This window comes from Gymnogyps californianus, chromosome 10 (genome assembly GCF_018139145.2).
Source record: "Gymnogyps californianus isolate 813 chromosome 10, ASM1813914v2, whole genome shotgun sequence".
Classification (NCBI taxonomy): domain Eukaryota; kingdom Metazoa; phylum Chordata; class Aves; order Accipitriformes; family Cathartidae; genus Gymnogyps; species Gymnogyps californianus.
In genome coordinates this window covers 13654517-13674913 of record NC_059480.1, presented here as the reverse complement: position 1 = coordinate 13674913, position 20397 = coordinate 13654517, and the positions used below count along the sequence as shown (strand labels likewise).

At 41.4% G+C, this 20397-nt stretch overlaps 1 protein-coding gene across 4 annotated transcripts; it reads left to right on the top strand.

Annotated features, from left to right (window-relative positions):
- On the top strand, positions 1-19477 carry PLSCR1 (phospholipid scramblase 1). 4 transcript variants are annotated; one of them, XM_050902584.1, is made up of 12 exons: positions 1-54; positions 1471-1583; positions 1940-2064; positions 2883-3077; positions 8197-8228; positions 8763-8864; positions 10950-11119; positions 12186-12228; positions 13322-13542; positions 14991-15152; positions 17585-17746; positions 18896-19477. In XM_050902584.1, exons 5-12 carry the CDS (start codon positions 8216-8218, stop codon positions 18953-18955), a joined length of 933 nt encoding a protein of 310 aa, XP_050758541.1. In that variant the 5' UTR covers positions 1-54; positions 1471-1583; positions 1940-2064; positions 2883-3077; positions 8197-8215; the 3' UTR covers positions 18956-19477. The 4 variants fall into 4 exon arrangements, with proteins under 4 accessions (XP_050758541.1, XP_050758542.1, XP_050758540.1 ...); XM_050902585.1 differs by lacking the exons at positions 1-54; positions 1471-1583; positions 1940-2064; positions 2883-3077 and adding an exon at positions 3331-3366; XM_050902583.1 differs by lacking the exons at positions 1-54; positions 1471-1583; positions 1940-2064; positions 2883-3077 and having other exon boundaries at positions 8029-8228.
- Positions 19478-20397: the final 920 nt, after the last annotated feature.

Below are 20397 nucleotides of genomic sequence, written 5' to 3'. Positions count from 1 at the left end.
TGTGCCCCCGGTACTCCTGGAGAAGCTGTCAGGACTGGTGCTGGCTTTCTTACTGTAAGTCTCTAATTTAGGCTCTATAACCTCTGAGCATCGAATTCTTCGTCTGTTATTTCAAGGTATATAACATGCGATCCAAGCTGAGCTGCAGTTAGTACCTTGCTGCAAAGGTATTCAAAGCTGTGAGATCTGGCGAAGAGGTAACTCTATTTGTTGTGTTGTCTGGGCGAGGGGCTTATACTTGATGCCATCTGAAATACCTTATATTTCAGAATGATGCTACTTATTATAGCCCCCTTGACACCGTGATCATTTCATTTTAAGAATTAGCTAGCTAGTCCCTAACACAGAAGGAGCAGACTGTCTTTTTCCCTTCTTGTGAAAACATCATGCATTTTTGTTTCTAATCATCTATCAAACAGGATTATCTTCTTCATTAGGTAACTAGTACTTGTCTGGAAGTACTCCTAAGCCTTGTGGAGTAGGAATGGATAATGAAAGAAAAGGATATCAGCAGCCTAGAGATGGAAATATCCAAAGTGCATTTTGCTACAATAGATCCATTTTTTAGACCTTTTGACAGAACAGAACTGTTCTTTGCTTTGTTTTATAATTCTGTCCTGAAAATAAGACTTGCATATTGCATCTCATTAGATTTTTATCTGCATCTGTACACATTGTACGTGAAATAATATCCAAAGGCTTCTGAAGAATGAAAGACAGGACTTTCAACAATATGAACAGAAGTTGGAAAGACCCTAATACTTTTTGTTTGTTTGGTTGGTTTTTTTTAAAGCTCAATTTATCATGTTTATTGAATGATCTGGGAACCAAAAACATTGAAGAAACTAGCAGGAGACTTCTGTATTAGATTTAAAACCTAAGAAAATATTTTGTTATTCACTGGAATGTGTTATTAAAAAAATCTAGAATGTAATTGTTTTTATACAATCTAAAGATTAAAAATTCATTAATATGTAAATGACAATCCATTACATTAAAAATATAGACTACATGTTTGTAGACAATAGGACTTCCATGTGAATCTTAACAGTGACATTTAAAGAAATGTCTCCGCAAGCCAATCCTCTGCAATATATTTTACCATTTCCTCTGTAACCCTGGAACATTTTATGATTATCATTAACAAGCATCATGTAAATCTACAGTGACCCTTGTAAAATCAGGCATTTCAGTTTAATATATTCATGGCTGGGAAAATAATGGAAGATTGGTGAGGAGGATTGCAAACCTGCTCAAGTGACTTGCAGCTGGGGTGTAGAAAAACACATATATCATACTAATTGTTGTTTAGTCTTGTGTGTTTGACAAGTAGAACATCTGTGTTTGGATAACATAGGCCTGTGATAGACTTAGAGGCACCCTATCGAACATGCTTGAGATTCCTGCCCTGCTGTGGGAAAGATCAAAGCACAGTGGTAAACTACGCCTGCGTGAATCCCTGATATACAGGTGAAAACAGCAGGTTTGGTGATCCGCTAGCATGGACCAAGCTCCGCGGTGCCTGCGTCCTCGCTTGTGTGCCTCTGCCCGGGTGCTGCTTCGGGGATCCCCTGGTTGGCGAGGTAATGAAAATAAATTTACTCTTTGCATTTCATCTGTGGTTTTGTGGTTGTTCCTGTGTCCTGCCTGTGCTGGCTCACACAATGGCTTATCTACGTAACATTGATGTTAACTGTATCTTTTGATCATCTTTACCCTGAAAATATTTGGAATATACAACACATTTTGTAATAAAGTAGCTTCATTCATAAAAAGTTGAGCTGAAAGTGAGGGATTTAACACTTCCCTGTCTTAATCTCACATGATTCAACAGCAAATGGGGCACTTTGAGATCTAAGAGTATGTCGTGTTGGGTTTTTTTTAAGTAAATTTATGGTATACCTGATTTAACAGAAACCTTGATGAGTCTTTGTTTTAGAGTGATCATCTGGGTCCAAAACTCCAGCTGCTTTTACATGAAAGACCTTCAGCAGCTCTCCTGATACTCTCTTTTTGGGCCTCTCCATTCTTCATCACTAAAGGGCTGCTAATGGATTAAGGACGGTGAGTGGCTCTGCAGAGCCTACATGGAAACAGGAAAGTACAGTTTCCTCTATTTGGGACCACGAACAAAATGTATTTGTATACAGTCAGGTTTGAAATTAAAGTACTGTCTGTCCTTCTTGGGCTTCACCTTCTATGGTTAAATTTGTTATCAAAAGAGTGAATGAATTAATAGGTGCCCCCATTCCTTACCCCAATTCTCACCATCACAGATGTCTGGATTCTGCATCATGAAACTGTCTCTGTTTGTAAGACTCATTTTTGGGATAGCTATCTATAGGCAAATGTTTTTGGAAAAAAAAAAACAAACCAGCTTTAAAAGTTTTAGGAAACTTTTAGAAACTTCGGACCTTTTCAGACTTAAAAAGTGTTTCCTCAGGCAATATGAATGCACTGCACTATCTGTATTTCTCCAGACAGTATCATACCATTAAGTGTTAATGTAGTATCAGACATTAGAGTGAACCAAAGATAAGGTAATTACTTCCTCAAATGACCTGTGTTTTCAGGAAATCTTTCAGAAATAGTTCATCAGGGTAAGCACCAATCAAAGGGTTTTAGGGTTTCGTTGTTTTTTTTTTCTTTGACACGTATTTGACAGAAACCAGCTGTCATTGCTGAACATTTCGGTTACAGCGGAAACTTTTTCAGACAGGAGAAGGTGATACTGTAAAGATTATAGGAAACCTAAGATTTTTTTTTTAGGGCTATACTTTACTGTGAATAATCATTTGATAGAGACATAAAAGACAATAGTTATATGGGCAAGTTTGAACTGCCTCCTTAATGAAAGAACACCGGTGTCATTTTCGTTGTAGAAGTTACACTGAGAGAGACATTACTGCCTTCTAGAAATACTGCATCGCTTAATTTTAAGCAAGCATGTGACCTTCTGCTCCACTGCCACAGCAAAAGAAAGCGGTTAAATGAGTCAACGGTGTTCACGCCCGCGGTGCCCCCAGCAGCGGCAGAGCCGGAGGGAGGCTGCGAGAACGTTCGAGCCGTGTTTCTCGGTAGGATTCATAACGTGCTTTCTTGCCGGAAACAGCAACCGCCCTCGCTCCCCGCCCCCGCGCTGCCCCAGGCGGCGGCCCAGCGCGGGCTGCCCGCCCAGCGCTGCCTGCCCCGGGGCGGCCCCGGGCAGCTCCCGCCCCGCAGCGCTGGGTGTTCCGGAGGCGCCGGGACGGGACGGGGACGGGCGCTGCGGAGCGGAGCGGCGCTCGGCGGCGGCGGGGTCCGGCGCGGCTGGAAGCGGGGTTCGGCGCGGGACGCCGTGGAGCGGCTCCTCGGCTTTGGGAACGGGTATTTTTTTGCTGTGAATATAAGTGCCTTTACCGTGTGTGATTTCTTCTAGGTGGTCCTTTCAGGTATCCATTTTATTTTCATCACTGGGATGCTTAATGATTAGAAGGGCCACGTTTTCCAGTTGGGGATTGCGCATTAAGTTAGAAAATGTCTCTCTTTAGCAAAGTAACTCGCTTGCAAAGACTGGTTTAAGGAAAGATCTTGCTGCCGAGGCTGTCCTGGGAGAGCCCTGCGCAAGAGAGCTGACGGCAGCAGGCACGGTTCAGGCAATGGTGGTCCCGTCACCCAGCAGTGAAGCTGTCAGCGTTAGAGATATGCCTTCGCCTCAGCGAGGCTGGATAGCCAGCATGTGACCTGGTTTTTTGTCTCTCAGGTGTTGGGACTCCCAGGTTTCAGGAGAGGTGTCTATGTAAGAGGAGAGGGTACCTTACTGCATCAGAACAAAATAGTTTTCTGTCAACTTACAGCTCATTTCATTCCTACTCTGAAGGCTATTTTGTTAACTTTAGCAGAAAATAACCTGTTTAATTAGATCAACTAGATTATTAAGTATACTGTTTCTTCAGCAATCAAGGTTAAAATCCAGTGGCTGAATAGTCTAATATAATGTGATGATGAAAAGTGCCGCAAAGCTACCTATGGTGAACTAATGCATGCCTCACAGCTGTTTGACTTTCTAAGTCTGTTTTTTGATTCATAAACCTTTGCAAGGGCCTGGCTTGGTATTTAAATGGCACCATGCACGATGTTTACGCTTGGGGGCTTATGTTAATACGCTCTTGGCGGTATTTTAGTGAGCTGGATGAGAAGTGAAACTGATTGTCACACAAGTATACTGTTTTTCTGATAAAAACCGGCAGCTCTGTAGTTAACTGAATTAAGACATCTCTAAATCAGTTGCAGCGTATCTACTGACATGCATGAGGGTAAGGGAGATGTAGCTGTGTAATGCAGTTCTGAAAATGAGAAAGTGACTGAAAAGAAACATGGGCATTCTGCTATTCCTTAAAAAGGAACAATCTAGAGATTAGATTAGACTAGTTATTTCCTTACTGTTATCTGAACTAGGACAGTTTTGTTCAGACTTCCTTTGGAACCAGTATTTCCTCGATTTCCTTTCCAAAAGTTTTTGGCTGTCCTTAAATGCCTGGGCTCAAAACTGCTGGAGGGGGAAGAACACTGTGCCTGGGCACCTGGATGCCTCTGAGGGTTGCTTCCGTGTTATCCATTTGAATAACAATTCAAGAAAGTAAGGAGGAAGTGAGGAACCGGTTGGGTGTGCTGGCGCTGGGTGAGAGGGTTTAGGCTATCGCAGCAATTGACTGCTACTTCTGAGAGCAAAGGGAAGAAGTCTGGGAACTCCTGTGGGTGAGGAGGAAGGCTGGCAATATGGGTTCTAGATAGTACAACATATAGGGACAGGGTGTGAAGAATGAGACTCGTTGATATGAGTTCCTTTCTCTCGTGAGTAGTACAGCAAATGAGATGTGGGGGTCTGCTGTCAGCTTGCTAACCTGCAGCTGAACAGATGCTCTTCGCAGTCGAAGGACTGTGGGTTTTTGAGGGGGGGGGAGTGGGGCGGTTCTTTTGCCTTTCATTTCCTCTCTGCGTTGCAGTGGTTGAGGCTGGAAGCCATGCTGTGGGGTTCAAGTTGTGTTTTTAGGAGAGGCGGCTGGCTGTGTGCTGGGCGGGCGGGCAGGGCCTGCCTTTCCCACTCCCGGCATGCAGGTGTAGCGAGGGCACCTCAGACCATCCAGAGACTGTATTTCATAGGGGTCATTCATTACCAGACAGCCACTTTGCCTGAAGCGTCTCCAGTTCCCCCAGTGCTTCCTTCCTGCCAGCAAAATCGCTTCTGCTTTCCCTGGCGTAAAGCTGAACTCAGGTATGCCCCCTCTTCCAGAGAAGAGAGGATATTTATCTCTCATCTGTACTCCCTTTGGGAGAGTGGACCCAGAGCTATGAGTTACTGTGGGAGTCTGTCAGGAAAGGGCACAACTTGGTGCCTTTTCCTGGCACAGGCTCCCTTGCATAGCCCTCACCCAAAAGAGCCCCAGTGAGGGGTGAGGTGCTGGGAGCTGGAGCCCCACCGTCCTCTCGCCCTCCTGCACTCCAGCTGGGGGATTTTGGGGGATGTTTGATCAGCAAATACCTCAGGTAATGTAATAAAATGTGAAGGACCCTTATAATCCTAGCATAATTTAGTTTGGAAAGGATAACCTTTGGAGGTCGTTTAGTCCATTCCTCTAATTAAAGCCAGACTAAATTCAAATTTAGATCAGACTGCTTAGGGCCTTGTAAAGCTTTTTATAAGATGTATACAAAGATATACAGCTGCTTCTTCTGGAACACCATGGCCAGCTTATTCACTCCAATACAACTTACTCTCGATCTACGTTGTGAATTCAGGTTGCAGCATGTGGCCAGCGTAGCATAAGGGATTCATGCAGCTACTGTTTTTGTTGAACCAAAATTAATTCAGTAATGGACTTCTACTTGCTGAAGCACTTTCTTTCTTTTTTTCTTTAATTCTGTGGAATTTAACTCCATTACAAAGAAATAGCATTCTCCCTTTTTTGTATTAGTGGGAGCTAAATGCAAATACCTTTACTTTTCCCTGCTAAGTAAGTAATGTTTCAATGATTGCTCCCTATATTTATTTTAAAACTGTTACTAGAACTAGTAACACCTAGCAGCAAGTAAAGCCGCACTTTATTAAACTGAAATGAAAATGTAGGCTTCAAATCATTGCTTTGTGTAACCCAAGCAGCTGGAACCAACACATTTCTAAGTGACTGGTCTGCCCACTGCTACTGCTTCTTGACTGAGGTTTCACCAGCTGGGAATTTACCCATGTGTAACAACATGGCTGAACAATATATTGTGCAATATAAAGGTTGACAAAAGTGAGGTTTTGTTCCTTGTTCCTTTGGTATTTCAGAATTTTGTGTTATTTTACAATCTTTATAAATTATTCAGATGAAAAGCAGGGCATGACTGACAATGTGTTAATCTTGGTGACTGCATTGGAGGTGATAGGAGGAGTCTAGATAAAAAGCAATAGAAGAAGAGAGACAATTTTAGTAAAAGAATCGTAACTGTTCTCTTTAGTATCATGTCTGATTAAATGGGACTTGAACTTTGTAAAATCTTTGTTGCTTTTCTAGCTAAAGAGCATATCAACATTTTCTAAATCCTAGATTGCACAGCAGCATATATATGTGGTTGTAGGGAGAAAAAAGATTCTGGGCTACTATAAAGCCTTTCTTTTAAATAAGTCATATGATTCTGTCTCTACTCTCCCTTTACCAAAGGGTTCAGTTGTAATTCTCAGTATTTCACTGAAGATCGGGTAGCTGGAATATCTCACAGTGTAAACTGATAAACCAATCTTTTGCTAGTTTGAATAATGTTTTTTTATTAATCTTTAATTTGTGCTGTTCCTACAATCTGGTAGTTTTGTCAACATATTTTAATGTGGTCATGTATTAAACTTGTCACTCTGTTATCAACTATGAGAACAAGGTTTAAGTTATGTAGTTTGAATGTGTTCTTTCAGATTTTTAAATATAGATGTATATTTTTAAATTATTTCCTTCCTATTACTTTTTTTTAACCTGTGTTCATATGGGGACCGGAATCCAATTAAAGTACATAAAAGAGGATGGTGATTTAGTAAAGTTAGTAAAGTAGAAGAAAAAGTGTATTAAAAAAGGAACACTTTAAGACCAATTTATTAAACAAAGAGGACGTTGTGTACGAGTTGGGAAGTGAGCTAGATGCCATGTCATCCAGAACCATTAAACATCCTCCTGTGACTCTGGGAGTGAAAAGCAGGAAGGAACTGCTTTCAGTTTCCATTTCTTTGCCAGCTTTGAATGACCATCTTTATTGAACTGAACTAGTTGGAAGAACCATAACAGACAAAATATATTACTAGTTTAAGTTGAACTGCATTCTTTTTAAAGAATAACTAGGTTTATTGTTTATTTTAAAGCTTTTGATCCTATAAAAAGGAGCTCCTATACTGTTCTTTTTTATACTTCCACTTACGGATCTCCTGGCGATTTTGGACCTCTGTCTTTAATAGAAGTTGCTGCCATTGTCTTGCTTCTCTTGTTACCCCAGAGACTGAAAGGAGTATCTCTCAAGGTTGATGCTGGCATCAGTAAATGTTCTTTCTGCCTTTTTTTAACTCCTTGTGGCAACTCTGGAAGAGTAGAAAGAAAAAGACAAGCAGTGGGTCCTTTCGCTCATTATACTCTGCTGTGGAAGCCCACTCTCCTGTGCAAGCCCACCTTTTATTATTGTATGGAGGCAGAAATTGGTTACATGATATTTAGTAGTACCACTTCAGAAGTGGAATAGCATAAAGAACTGAATAGGTGGTAACATGGCCTCACGGCTGCTCCAGGATTTACCCAAGCAGGTTTTGTAGTCAACATCAATACGCTAAACCAGTTGCCCTGAAATTACTGCAGTAATTTGTTCATATGAACTGCATGATGTTTCTGAATGGCTGCACAATGGAGTCTTGCACTGCAATGAAATAACTGCACATCCCGATGCTTTCCTCTGATTTGAGGATGATTTCAGGATGCTCAAACCATGAATGCAGGTGTAGATAATTCAGACTTGTGTTGTGGTGGAGACATAGCCTAGAAGGAGGCTGAGATATTTAAAGTTATTTTAGCTTGTATTTGTAATTCAGCTTTCCCATATGGTTTAGACAGGCAAGTATCTTTTATCAATAATAGAGAATTCTGAATAACTCTTGTCTGAAATTATACGTTTTAAAAACCGTGAAATAAAAATGTTGTTTTGCAGAACAATTGTAAGCAGACCCATGGCAATGCAAGGTGAGTAAAATATAAACAAAAGGTCATCTTTTGTTAATATCAAAGATAACGTGGGTCCTTCCGAGGTGTTCAAGCAATATTAGCTTAGCTATTAGTTTGCCTTCTAATTTTATGAAATATGTATGAATGTTTTAAATTGAAATTATTTAAATTTTAAAATTGGATCATTTACAAAACATAGGCACATCTGGTCCAGATGGAGAGTGAACTGATCCTGCTTGAGCAGGAGTTGGACTAGGTGATCTCAAGAGGTCCCTTCCAAGCAATATGATTCTGTGATTCTGTGACATCTTCATGACATCATGTGCAATACCTGCCTTTTTTCTGCACTTTAAGGATCAGAACTCCTTTAAGTTACACTGATGTTTATTATTTTGAATAAATACGAGCTTGTTATACAGTTTTTGCTACACAGAAAACAGCTACTTAATTTTCTTGTATGTCTGCTCTGAAAAAGGAAGCAATGTTGTGGATCTTTCACCCCAGGGTAGGAGGAAACGAGCAATACTCAAAGCATATGTTCCATTCTTCCAGCACATAAACCTGCCCCAGCACCTGGATTTTCAAACGTTAGCTATGCGCCAGGAAATCAAGTTCACTATGACTACCCACAGCATGCACCTGGGACTTACCAAGGTAGGTTGCTTGGCTACCGATCTGCTATATGATTAGGAGATAAGCATGGGAAGTAGGAGGTTTCATGAGGGTGACCATCTCTGATTTACTTTTCTGCTGTTAATTCTGTAGAGTTTCTGTTAATTTCTGTTTTGCTGAAAAGTCATCTTCTTCCCTTCTTGGTGCTACATGTTAGCATGTGCTAAGCAGTACCAACAGTGGTAGAAGTTAAAAATGTTGGCTGTTCCTTAGTGGTCACTGTGGGGAGTTTGTTAGAGAGGTGTTACTGATGCAAAGCGATTAATGTGTGGCAGCTTCTTGCTGATGATCAGATTTTTTATTAACATATTATTTCAGTTTTTCACTTTATTTCTCTCTAGAAATCCAGAACTGAAGAAAAGAATTGTTTTCCCCTTGCAGTTCTGCTGGTCCATGTATTCTGTTCCTGTTTCCTACTCTGTTGCTGTACTTGCACATGGTTATACCTTACGCTTTCGCTCATTTTCTTTTCTCCTCTTCTATCTCATTTTCTGCTCCACATTCAAAATGCAGCACTCCTAAATAGCTTCTCATGTTCTGGCAACTAATTGCTTTCTGAGGAACCAAATCACAGTAAGCAATATCTAACAATCAGTCTCAAAGAATAGGTTATAGATAAAATGCAAAACATTTGGCCTAAGTTACCATGCTGTTCCTAAGTTAAGGCTTGTACACCTTGTGGCAAGGCAATCTGAGGTCTGTAAGTACAGTTCTCTTCAGCAGGGAATGAGCACGTGCTGCCTGTGCGATGAAGGTCAGGAGAGCATTTTTTGTTTCGAATAATTGTATGTGCACACACTTACACACGATACCAGTAGGTAGTCAGTTTGTGTGCAAAGCCTGTGCTCAGACAAAAGTGATATTGTATTCTGTAAGGGTGGATCCTTCTCTGGGATGAGTGATCCTGCCACTTATGAGTTTTAAGCCACAGCTGTTTACATCACCTGAGGTACTGTTCTCCTTATGGCCACAGCATGAGCTCTCACATGGTACAGTCCGTGTATTGTATTGTAATGTGAAACATTGGTGCTGAACTGATTTGAGCTAAAGATAAGTCTACAAGTCAGTATCTCGAACGATTTGTTTTTGTACAGCTCTGCAAAAATACTCTTTGTGGCTTCTGTGTTGTGCTTGCTTCTGAGTAAAATATAAAATTCCTCTGCATCACATTGAAAGCCTACATGCCTACCAGGAAAGTATTGAATGAGGGAAAAAATATAGTTCTGGTTCTGTAACTTTCAATAGCAAATTCAGCAGCTTCAGCTACAAGGTCATAAAGCATCTCTGTAGCAAAGGCTGTGTTGCTGCAAGCAAGGCAGGGCTCTGTGCACAGCCCGGGGATGTGGGATGGGTTGTGAGCACTAAGGCAGTGCTGCGTGTGCCATCTGGTGGGGTGCTGAGCATTTAGACCCTGAAGTGCTTCATGAGAGCTTGTGTTTCCTATTGAGTGCTAACTGGAGACTTACTTGGCATTCACAAAACGTGGGAGTATTTCCTCCTTTACTACGCACCTCCTCCATGAAGGAGTTGTGGATTTCCTGAGTTTTGAAAGAGAATCCATTAAACAAATGGGAAAGTGCAGTTTTTAGATCACACTCATCTGGTTTGAAAACTGCAGATGAACTTTGCTAAAAGAACATTTCCTGTCACATAAGTAGAAGTTATAATTCCAGGAAAACTTTGCCTTAAAATTCCTCATTTGCTCAACTGATAACTTGTAAATGCCAATACTTTTCATGTATTTTAAGGTATTCTGTCTTCTCTACTTAGAAGTAATCTTCATTTATTTCTAATTTTTGAATTGCCTGTCTTTATGTGAATAAAATTTCTGCTATATTCAAGAATGATGCATTTATTTGTTTTGTTTGGTTTTGTCTGGAAGGATTAGAACATCCCAATCCAGTGTAACTTCCTTCACGAAAGTAGTAGTATTCATAACTGGAATATATTGTAAGTATAAGGATCTTCATAGTTCACAATAGTGAATAAATTAATCTTCTGAAGATCCATGGGGCAATTCTTTTCCAACATCTAACTTTCATAACTGCGTCTCTCCTACCATGCCAGGTTTCACAGGTGCAGGGAGCTATGGCTTCCACGGACAGGCCGTGGGAGTCCCAGCTGGACTTGCTGTTCCACCGATCCAGAACCAGCCCATCATGAAGGAGGGGACAATCTGGATGCCCATCCCTCCTCCTCTTCCCAACTGCCCTCCTGGACTGGAATACCTCACACAGGTACCTGCACCCTTCCTCCTTCCCCAGAGAACAGGTATTCACCTGAGAAGCAGCCTGCATCCATGAAAAAGCTAAAAAAAGTATCTGGCTTTGTTGCAGCTGCATGGATTGCTGGTTTTGGGCTGCTAAGTGAAGCCTTTTGTAATGTGATGCATGTTTGAGCATAGAAGTGCCTGTTATGGCTGCAGCACTTCACAGAGTGCTCTCCTGCCAAGTGAGATGTTAAAGGACTCAGGGCATAGGTCTATCATACATCCTTCCCATTTCTGAAGCTACCATTTGTGAGATGTAATGTGATCTGGCAAGGTGTATATAATAAATATATATAATAAGGGCAACAGTAGCACATTAGAGGTGCTTAATTTTGTACATGATGCTTTCTTCACACCTCTTCATAATGTTGTTAGGAGAGGCGCTAGTCAGACTTCACAAGGTAGAGAATGCTAATAGCAAAAAAAGAATTGTTTCCACATTACAGAATATGTCCTTGTACTGTAAAAGTACAGTTCATCTCATCTCTGGGAGCAAATATCAAGGCTTAACACTGATGTATTGTTGCCAGTTTTGCAAATTGCTCAAAAAAAAAAAAAAAAAGCACCAGTGAGGAGAGGCTGATTTTTCCTGAGTTTCACTCAGAGCTGAGCAGTAGTTGAGCTTCTGCTCTAAAATTTCTCAGTTTCCTGCTTTTGTCTGTACAGACTCCTGATGTAGGCATCTGGGATATGTGGTGTCAGAGGCTCTGTCAGGCTCTGTAGCTGAGCTACGCTGAGTCCTGGAAGGAGCACAGGCACATTAGCCCTGCATGCTTGTAACCAGACCAGCTTGGGTACAACTTCTGCCATCTGCTCCAGTGCTCTGAAACACTGTTCTGCTAAATTGACAGAGGACAGGACAGGGGGCACGTGAGCTACTTCCACAGCTTTACTGGTGGATGATCTGCCCTAGACAATGTATTGATCCATAAGTCTGCATTCTGAAATGAAACAGCAATGCTTCTTAAAACTAGATTTCTCTTAGTTACAACTTTTTAACTATTTATTCTGTTTAATTTTTCAACCACCAACAGATTGACCAGATATTAATTCATCAGCAAATTGAACTTCTTGAGAGTAAGTGAAAAGTATTTATAACAGAGAAATGTTTAAATCTAATAATTCCAAGAATGGTAAAATTTAGACTTTCTTTGATACTACGTATTTAAGGTGGATTGCCACCTTTCTCTTTCCTGCCTCTGTTATCTGTCTCAATTTCTGCAGAAGTTGGGGAGGAGAGGAAGGAGAAAATAGGAGGGCAGAAGATTTTAAACAGGTTCTGTATCTTAAAAGATAGATAGCAATGCGACTGAGTAATCTTGGTAGCTAGTTATAGCTGAAGTCACACATTTCCCATGTTATTAATTCACGTGATTTCTACTTGCCTCTCTTCCCTACTTAAAGATCTTCTTTTCTGTCCTCTCTTACTTCATCTAATTCCATAGACTGGCATGCAGCTCCGATCCCGTTTCCAGGCAATCCTGCTGTTTTAGTGAATTGAACTGCTTTCCTTCTGCTCCTCTCATTCCGTTCACTTTAAGAATACCAAAGTCATGTTACCAGTGTCTTTCAAATAGCAGAAATAAAATGGACCATCCATCTCGGCTGACACCTAATGCTGCTGCATTTTCTTTCCGTAATGCTTCAAAGAGTACTTTCATTTGTTACAGAAATTAATCAAAATTTCTGTCTTGGCTCTTGTTGTTTTCTATTTGTGCTGCTGTGAATCTTGACTGTGAGGCGTTTTTTGTGGCCTTCTCATTCTGAACATATTTGTGCCCTCTAGAGCCCTTTTCTTGCTTCACCCCCAAATTCACAAGTTTCTTTAATTCTCATCCCTTCAGCTCTTCCCTGGAATCTTTCATGCTGTGTTATTTATAATTGTGGTGCTTGCTCTGGCAGTAGGTGTCCGTGCCTGGTGGGAGGGGACTGATGGACATCTCCATGGTCTTTCCATGTTGCCATGTTCATGGTGGCTTCTCCTCTCTGAATTTCTCTGTCAGGCTGCTCTGCTCGAGGGTCTTTCCCCACCGCTTCCCTTCGCCAGTAGCTGCCTCTGACAGACTATGAGTGAGGCCTGCCTTCCCAAAGGGTAGCTTTAGAGTTCGCATGGTGACTTTTCTGACCAGACACACGTCAGAAATTTAACAGTTCTGTTCCTATTTTTCAGTTTTGACTGGCTTTGAAACAAACAACAAATACGAAATCAAGAATACGCTGGGGCAAAGGGTGTACTTTGCAGCAGAAGACACTGACTGCTGTACCAGGAATTGCTGTGGGCCATCACGACCCTTCACCCTCCGGATTATAGACAACCTGGGCCACGAGGTGATAACGCTGCAGAGACCCCTCCGGTGTTCCTCATGCTGCTTTCCGTGCTGCTTACAGGAGGTGAGTTACTCCCTCTCACCATCTTGCCTCACGTGGGACATGGTCCACCTGTGCATTTTTAAGATGGGGTTGTCTTGAATCAGGAGGCGAGGTGAAACAAGTCAGGTTTTGTCCGTAAGTTGTGGGGAAAGAGATCTGTGGGATTTGTGCATGGGGTCTCCTTGGTCTGGGAAGAAGCTAGTGTACTGCAACACTTAGGTTCGCTCTTGGCACTTCTGATTAAAGTAATGAAAAATTTGATTCAACAGCATATCAGGGAACTTGTGGCTAGTGCCAAAATCTGCACTGGAGATGGATTTGCGGTGTAAGAGTTGGGCAACAGCTTTCATAAAATAACAGCTAGAGTTTTCACTATACTGCTGTGAAAGCTGTAGTGAAATTCAACACGTGTCGTGGTTTAACCTCAGCCAGCAACTAAGCACCACACAGCCACTTCCCCCTCTCCCCTCCTAGTGCAGTGGGGAGGAGGAGGGGACAAAAAAAGTAAAACTCGTGGGTTGAGATAAGAACAGTTTAACAACTAAAATAAAATAAAATACACAACTAACTAATAATAATAATATAATAATAATTGTAATGAAAATGAATATAACAAAAAAAAAAAGGAAATAATACCCAAGAAAAGACAAGTGATGCACAATGCAATTGCTCACCACCCGCTGACCGAATGCCCGAGCAGCGATCCGCACCTCCTGAGCAACCCCCCCCTGTTTATATACTGGCACTGACAATTGCATTGTCAATGCACTGGGCATGACGTTCCATGGTATGGAATACCCCTTTGGCTAGTTCGGGTCAGCTGCCCCGGCTATGCCCCCTCCCAGGTTCTTCAAGCTCATCTGCTTGCTGGCAGAGCATGGGAAACTGAAAAGTCCGTGGCTTAAGATAAGCGCTACTTAGCAACAACTAAAACATCAGTGTGTTATCAACAGTATTCTCACACTAAATCCAAAACACAGCACTGTACCAGCTACTAGGAAGAAAATTATCTCTATCCCAGCCAAAACCAGGACAATATGAAATGATGAGCTTTTTTAATATTAAAATACTTACGGAGTGATGCAACTTCTGAAGCCTTCAGTCTGAGCCTACTCAGAGTTCTTACTGAGGGATTTGTGGTGGCTGCATCCTGTGATGTCTTCACTGAATGCTTTCAGGATGCTCACTGTCTTTCTTTCACTAGACTTTGATCTTTCTACTGTAGATACATAGTTTGTGTGCTCCACAGCCTTAGGAGCATCTTAGTGTTTTCACTGAAGGCAAAAGTTGCAATTTGTCTGCAGTTTTCTGAAAATGTTCACAGAAAAACCCATGCAGCTTCATGCACTGGAAAACCAGATTGTTGTGGAAAAATAAGTTGTGTTTGGTTTGTGTGCTAGAGTGGGTTTTGTTTAACAAGCATATCAAAGCGTGAACATTCATGTGGAGATTTTTTTTTTCCTGTGAAGCTGGAAGTTCAGGCGCCTCCAGGAACACCAGTTGGTTACATTGTCCAGAACTGGCATCCCTGCCTGCCAAAGTTTACCATTCAAGATGAGAAAAGAATGGATGTACTGAAAATTACTGGACCATGTGTTGTCTGCAGCTGTTGGGCAGACATTCATTTTGAGGTATGCAATGCTAAAAATTGTTTGTATGTATCTTCTTTCAGATAGTAGTTTGTTGCTCGACTTATTACCTGTCATCTGAACTGTATATATTAAGTAATTAGTACATAATCTTTTAATGCTAGTATAATCAATTCACATCTCTACATATCTAGATTACTCTAGATAAGCCAGACAAACTTCCAGAAATGACATCTTAAAGCCACTCTTCAGTTATCAGTAAGACAGATTGCCTGTGATTGTACACAAATCTCTTAATTGAAAAATTTAGCAGCAAAATCTTTTTGAATCTATTATGTTAGGCTCTAACAAAAAAATGTTATTCTCAGCTGTATTGGGTATTTATTAAAATGACCTCCTACAACCACTCATTTAATCATTTAATAATCATTCAATGACCAAGTAAATCAAGATAATTTAGACCTAAAATATAGATTTGAATGACTGAAGAGTTACAACTTTCACTTAAAAATAATAGTGATTAATGCATCATTATTTTTGTACACATTAACTAGTAGATAGAATCATAGAATCATTTAGGTTGGAAAAAACCTTTAAGGTCATCGAGTCCAACCATTAACCTAGCACTGCCAAGTCCACCACTAAACCATGTCCCTAAGCGCTGCATCTACACGTCTTTTAAACACTTCCAGGGGTGGTGACTCAACCACTTCCCTGGGCAGCCTGTTGCAATGCTCGACAACCCTTTCGGTGAAGAAATTTTTCGCAATATCCAGTCTAAACCTCCCCTGGGGCAACTTGAGGCCATTTCTTCTTGTCCTATCTCTTGTTACTTGGGAGAAGAGACCGACACCCACCTCGCTACAACCTCCTTTCAGGTAGTTGTAGAGAGTGATAGGGTGTCCCCTGAGCCTCCTTTTCTCCAGGCTAAACAACCCCAGTTCCCTCAGCCGCTCCTCATAAGACTTGTTCTCTAGACCCTTCATGGACCCGCTTCAGCACCTCAATGTCTTTCTTGTAGTGAGGGGCCCAAAACAGAACACAGTATTTGAGGGGTGGCCTCACCAGTGCCGAGTACAGGGGCACAATCACTTCTCTAGTCCTGCTGGCCACACTATTTCTGATACAAGCCAAGATGCTATTGGCCTTCTTGGCCACCTGGGCACACTGCTGGCTCACATTCAGCTGGCTATCAACCAACACCCCCAGGTCCTTTTCTGCCGGGCAGCTTTCCAGCCACTCTTCCCCCAGCCTGTAGCGTTGCATGGGGTTGTTGTGACCCAAGTGCAGGACCTGGCACTTAGCCGTGTTGAACCTCATACAATTGGCCTCGGCCAATCAATCCAGCCTGTCCAGATCCCTCTGTAGAGCCTTCCTACCCTCAAGCAGATCAACACTCCCACTCAACTTGGTGTCCTCTGCAAACTTACTGAGGGTGCACTTGATCCCCTCATCCAGATCATTGATAAAGATATTAAACAGAACTGGCCCCAATACTGAACCCTGGGGAACACCACTTGTGATTGGCCACCAACTGGATTTAACTCCATTCATCACAACTCTTTGGGCCCCGCCATCCAGCCATTTTTTTACCCAGTGAAGAGTATGCCCGTCCAAGCCATGAGCAGCCAGTTTTTCCAGGAGAATGCTGTGGGAAATGGTGTCAAAGGCTTTACTAAAGTCTAGGTAGACAAAATCCACAGCCTTTCCCTCATCCATTAAGCACGTCACCTTGTCATAGAAGGAGATAAGGTTAGTCAAGCAGGATCTGCCTTTCAAAACCCATGCTGACTGGGCCTGATCACCTGGTTGTCCTGTACGTGCCACGTGATGGCACTCAGGATGATCTGCTCCATAACCTTTCCTGGCATTGAGGTCAGACTGATAGCCCTGTACTTCCCTGTATCCTCCTTCCAGCCTCAGACTGACAGGCCTACTAGATACACTAGTCTACCATTTAATATTTAAAATGATATTGCAAATAGTTGCTAAAGCAAATTTGGTATCATTTTATTTTGGGGACTAGTCTTTCACATGACCCTGAAGACTGGATCTAACTTTAGGAAACATAATGTTGACAAAGGGCTAATCTCTGCTTTGGAACAGAAGAATGTAATTTGTTTAATTTTCACTTAAGCAGTTCCTGATACATGGCAGGAGAAACTAATTCACTCTCTTGGCTAAAAGATAACACTTCCAGCAGAGCATGCGTGCGTGCATGCAGTAACTGTCTTCCAACACCATTAAAGCATTGAACTCCGCAGTCAGATTTAGAATTAAGTTCATGTCTGTGCTACTTAAGACTGACTTTCTGATAGTCAGGGTTGCCTTTTGGTACAAACAGTTGCATTCAATGGCTGCATTAATTCAAATAGCACAATCTGAAGCTTTCAAATGGATCTGTCATGAAAAGGATTTGGGAATATTATGAATGACACATTTGATGATGTTTTTTAAATTTTATATTAAACTAGGTGAAGTCTGTGGATGAGACTTCTACTGTTGGGAGGATTTCTAAGCAGTGGACTGGGTTTTTGAAAGAAGCCTTTACAGATGCAGATAACTTTGGAATCACGTTCCCAAGGGACCTTGATGTAAAAATGAAAGCTGTCATGATTGGTGCTTGCTTCCTTATCGTAAGTCTGTCATTCACTAATACTTGAATATGAGCTCATGTCCATGTTCAAGTTGTGCTGGTAAAGGATTTGACTCTGAGCTCCTTGAAGTGGGTGACAGCTTGTTGTGAACTTCCTGTGTGTAAAACTAACTATGGAGGGCAACAAAGAATTATTTCAGATGATAAGCTTATTCTAGACTACATGAAGTGCTAACTATATTTAAGCAGAGCTTCCTATGTGATGGAACTGAGAAACCCTGTAAAGGGAAGACTCCTTCCAGATTCATTAGCAGAGGAAAGCATGTTTATGTGGATGGTGAGACCAGAAGAGTGCAGATCAGCAATAGCCAAGAGACCCATCCAAAGCCAGAGCAGCCTCCTGAGCTGGTGAACTGCACAGCTGAATGCTGCAGCCAGTTCCTCCTGACTCTCCTTTTTGGAAGTACGTGAAGCACTGAGCTGAGCTGGGTTAAACGCTCTCAGAGGAGTAATTTCCGATGGGAGGGACTTCTGTGGAGGCAAAGCACATCTGACTCAATACAGGGCTTTTCAGCTGCACTCTGACTGTCGTCAAATACTGCAGCGCAGCTCACTTTGCTCTTTGAAATCAGTGTGCGACGCACTTGTGTTTCCACTTACCTGTGCAATTTGGCATCAGGTACCATTTCAAAAAGTGCACTGCTTCTGTGCTGGCAGAGCTGCAGAGTGGGAGGAAAGGGGCATGTGAAGCATCTTGAGTTTGGAAAGTTCTCACCAGCCTCTAACAGCCCTGTGCAACCCAGGACTCCAGACACAGAAAATGGGGCCCCCAGATGTAAACTAAAGATAGTGACCATTATGATGGACTCCAGCTTGAGGTAAAATTGAGGGGACTGAGTCAAGTCGAACAAAGCCAGGGCAGGAGTCCTGAGTAAAGGAAGCATAGCTTTGGCTAGTGATAATTTAAAGTTTCCATGTAGGTCTTTCACCACCTCTTTCTCTCTCTGTGGGTGTCCTATTCTGAGAGACCCAGGTGATGGGGGGGTGGAGAGAGGTGCCCCCCCCTCCATCATTTGAGGTTTCTGAGAGGAAGGTGCTCTGAATACCTTGCAAAGCAACCAGGAGATCTCTGAACTAAGAACCACATTTGAGAAGTATTTGTTTTGTTTGTTTTTCATTTCCTTCTTAGGACTTCATGTTTTTTGAGCATACTGGTGATAACCAGCAGCGAACAGGAGTTTGGCAATGAAATCTAGAACTTTTATATAGAAGGAAGAAGAACATAAATCTCCGAACTTTCCAGTGGATTGCAGAGCTCCAGTAAGAATGTGAGAAATATACATCTTGTGCTTGTAGTTATATTTCTATAAGCGAAAAGCTTTATGGTCTTTTTTTTTTTTTTTTGGTAATCTGATGAAATAATTTTTAGTATTCAAATAAGAACTCTTTTTCTGTACAGATCAATACTGTAATTTACAGAAATACATAGCAACCTTTTTTTCCAAGAAATTTGGAATTGTAAAATAACTACTTATAGTTACTTTAATTCCTAAAAAGAGGACTATTTCTATATTCAGTATTAGTATAAGCAGTGAGCCTAATAAAGAGGTCCCGATCTTTGATCTTTTCCTGTGTATCCTCCTTTGGTAGTTTTGCCTTGGTGTTCACATGCTGTTGTTTCCAACTTCTTATCAAAGTTATACATTCAAAACAAAGTAATCTAAGTGAACAGAACTATCAGAAATCACTGTAAAATTGTATTAAACTACTGATAAACCTGCTGTCAAATGTGACTCCTTTAGCGTAATTTAGTTTCATAATTCGGGTTGTTTTGAAACTTAAGGCTTTGATTTTCACCAACAGAAGTTTAGAGGAGACAGGAAATATAAATGCCTGTGGTCGCTTCTGCTTAATAATCCTTTAGTAATTGCTTTGTGCATGAGTGTGTTTTTTTCCTGAGGCAAGGAAAAACTAGTTACTTTTCAGTTTCTGCAGTCCTCTTTCCTCTTCATTTAGTCCATGGTTTTCACAGACTGTAAGTCTGTAGGTGTGAGGGCGCGGGAATAAACAACAGAACAATTCCACTTCAAAAGCAGACACGTGAGATGGCAGGTCTATTTCTTAGCATTTGTAGCTTTATGTAAATGTGCAAGCAATGGATAAAGTTGCAATTTCTTACCCTGGCTTCACAGAAACATGTGCATATAGCGGTTCTTGGGATCCAGCTATGGAGAGAGGTCCTTGCCAATATTTTCAATTGTATTCTAATTCTGCTAAAGATTCCTTTTGTTTAGTATTTTCAATTTATTGATTGCTCCTGGCCAGTCAAAAAGCAGAGGAAAAGAGGAGTGCCGTTGCTGCTATGTACCTGGACCCTCTTTGATGTTGTAAGAATTGTACAAACTCGTGACAACAATCTATACTGTTCTGAAAGTCTTTAAAATTGTATATTATGCCTTGTTAAAGTTAGCTTCTTGTCGTGGTTTAACCCCAGTCAGCAACTAAGCACCACGCAGCCGTTTCCCCCTCCCCCTCCCGGTGGGGTGAGGAGGAGGAAAGGAAGAAAAAAAAAAAAAGTAAAACTCGTGGGTTGAGATAAGAACAGTTTAATAACTAAAGTAAAATATAATACTAACAATGGTAATAATGAAATATAATAATAATAGTAATGAAAAGGAATATTACAAAAAA

Coding starts and splice junctions, on each gene's coding strand:
- PLSCR1 (XM_050902583.1), top strand. CDS start 8,183: ATGTTGTTTTGCAGAACAATTGTAAGCAGACCCATGGCAATGCAAG. Junction 11,120..12,185: donor GACTGGAATACCTCACACAG/GTACCTGCACCC, acceptor AACCACCAACAG/ATTGACCAGATATTAATTCA. Junction 17,747..18,895: donor TTGGTGCTTGCTTCCTTATC/GTAAGTCTGTCA, acceptor TTTCCTTCTTAG/GACTTCATGTTTTTTGAGCA.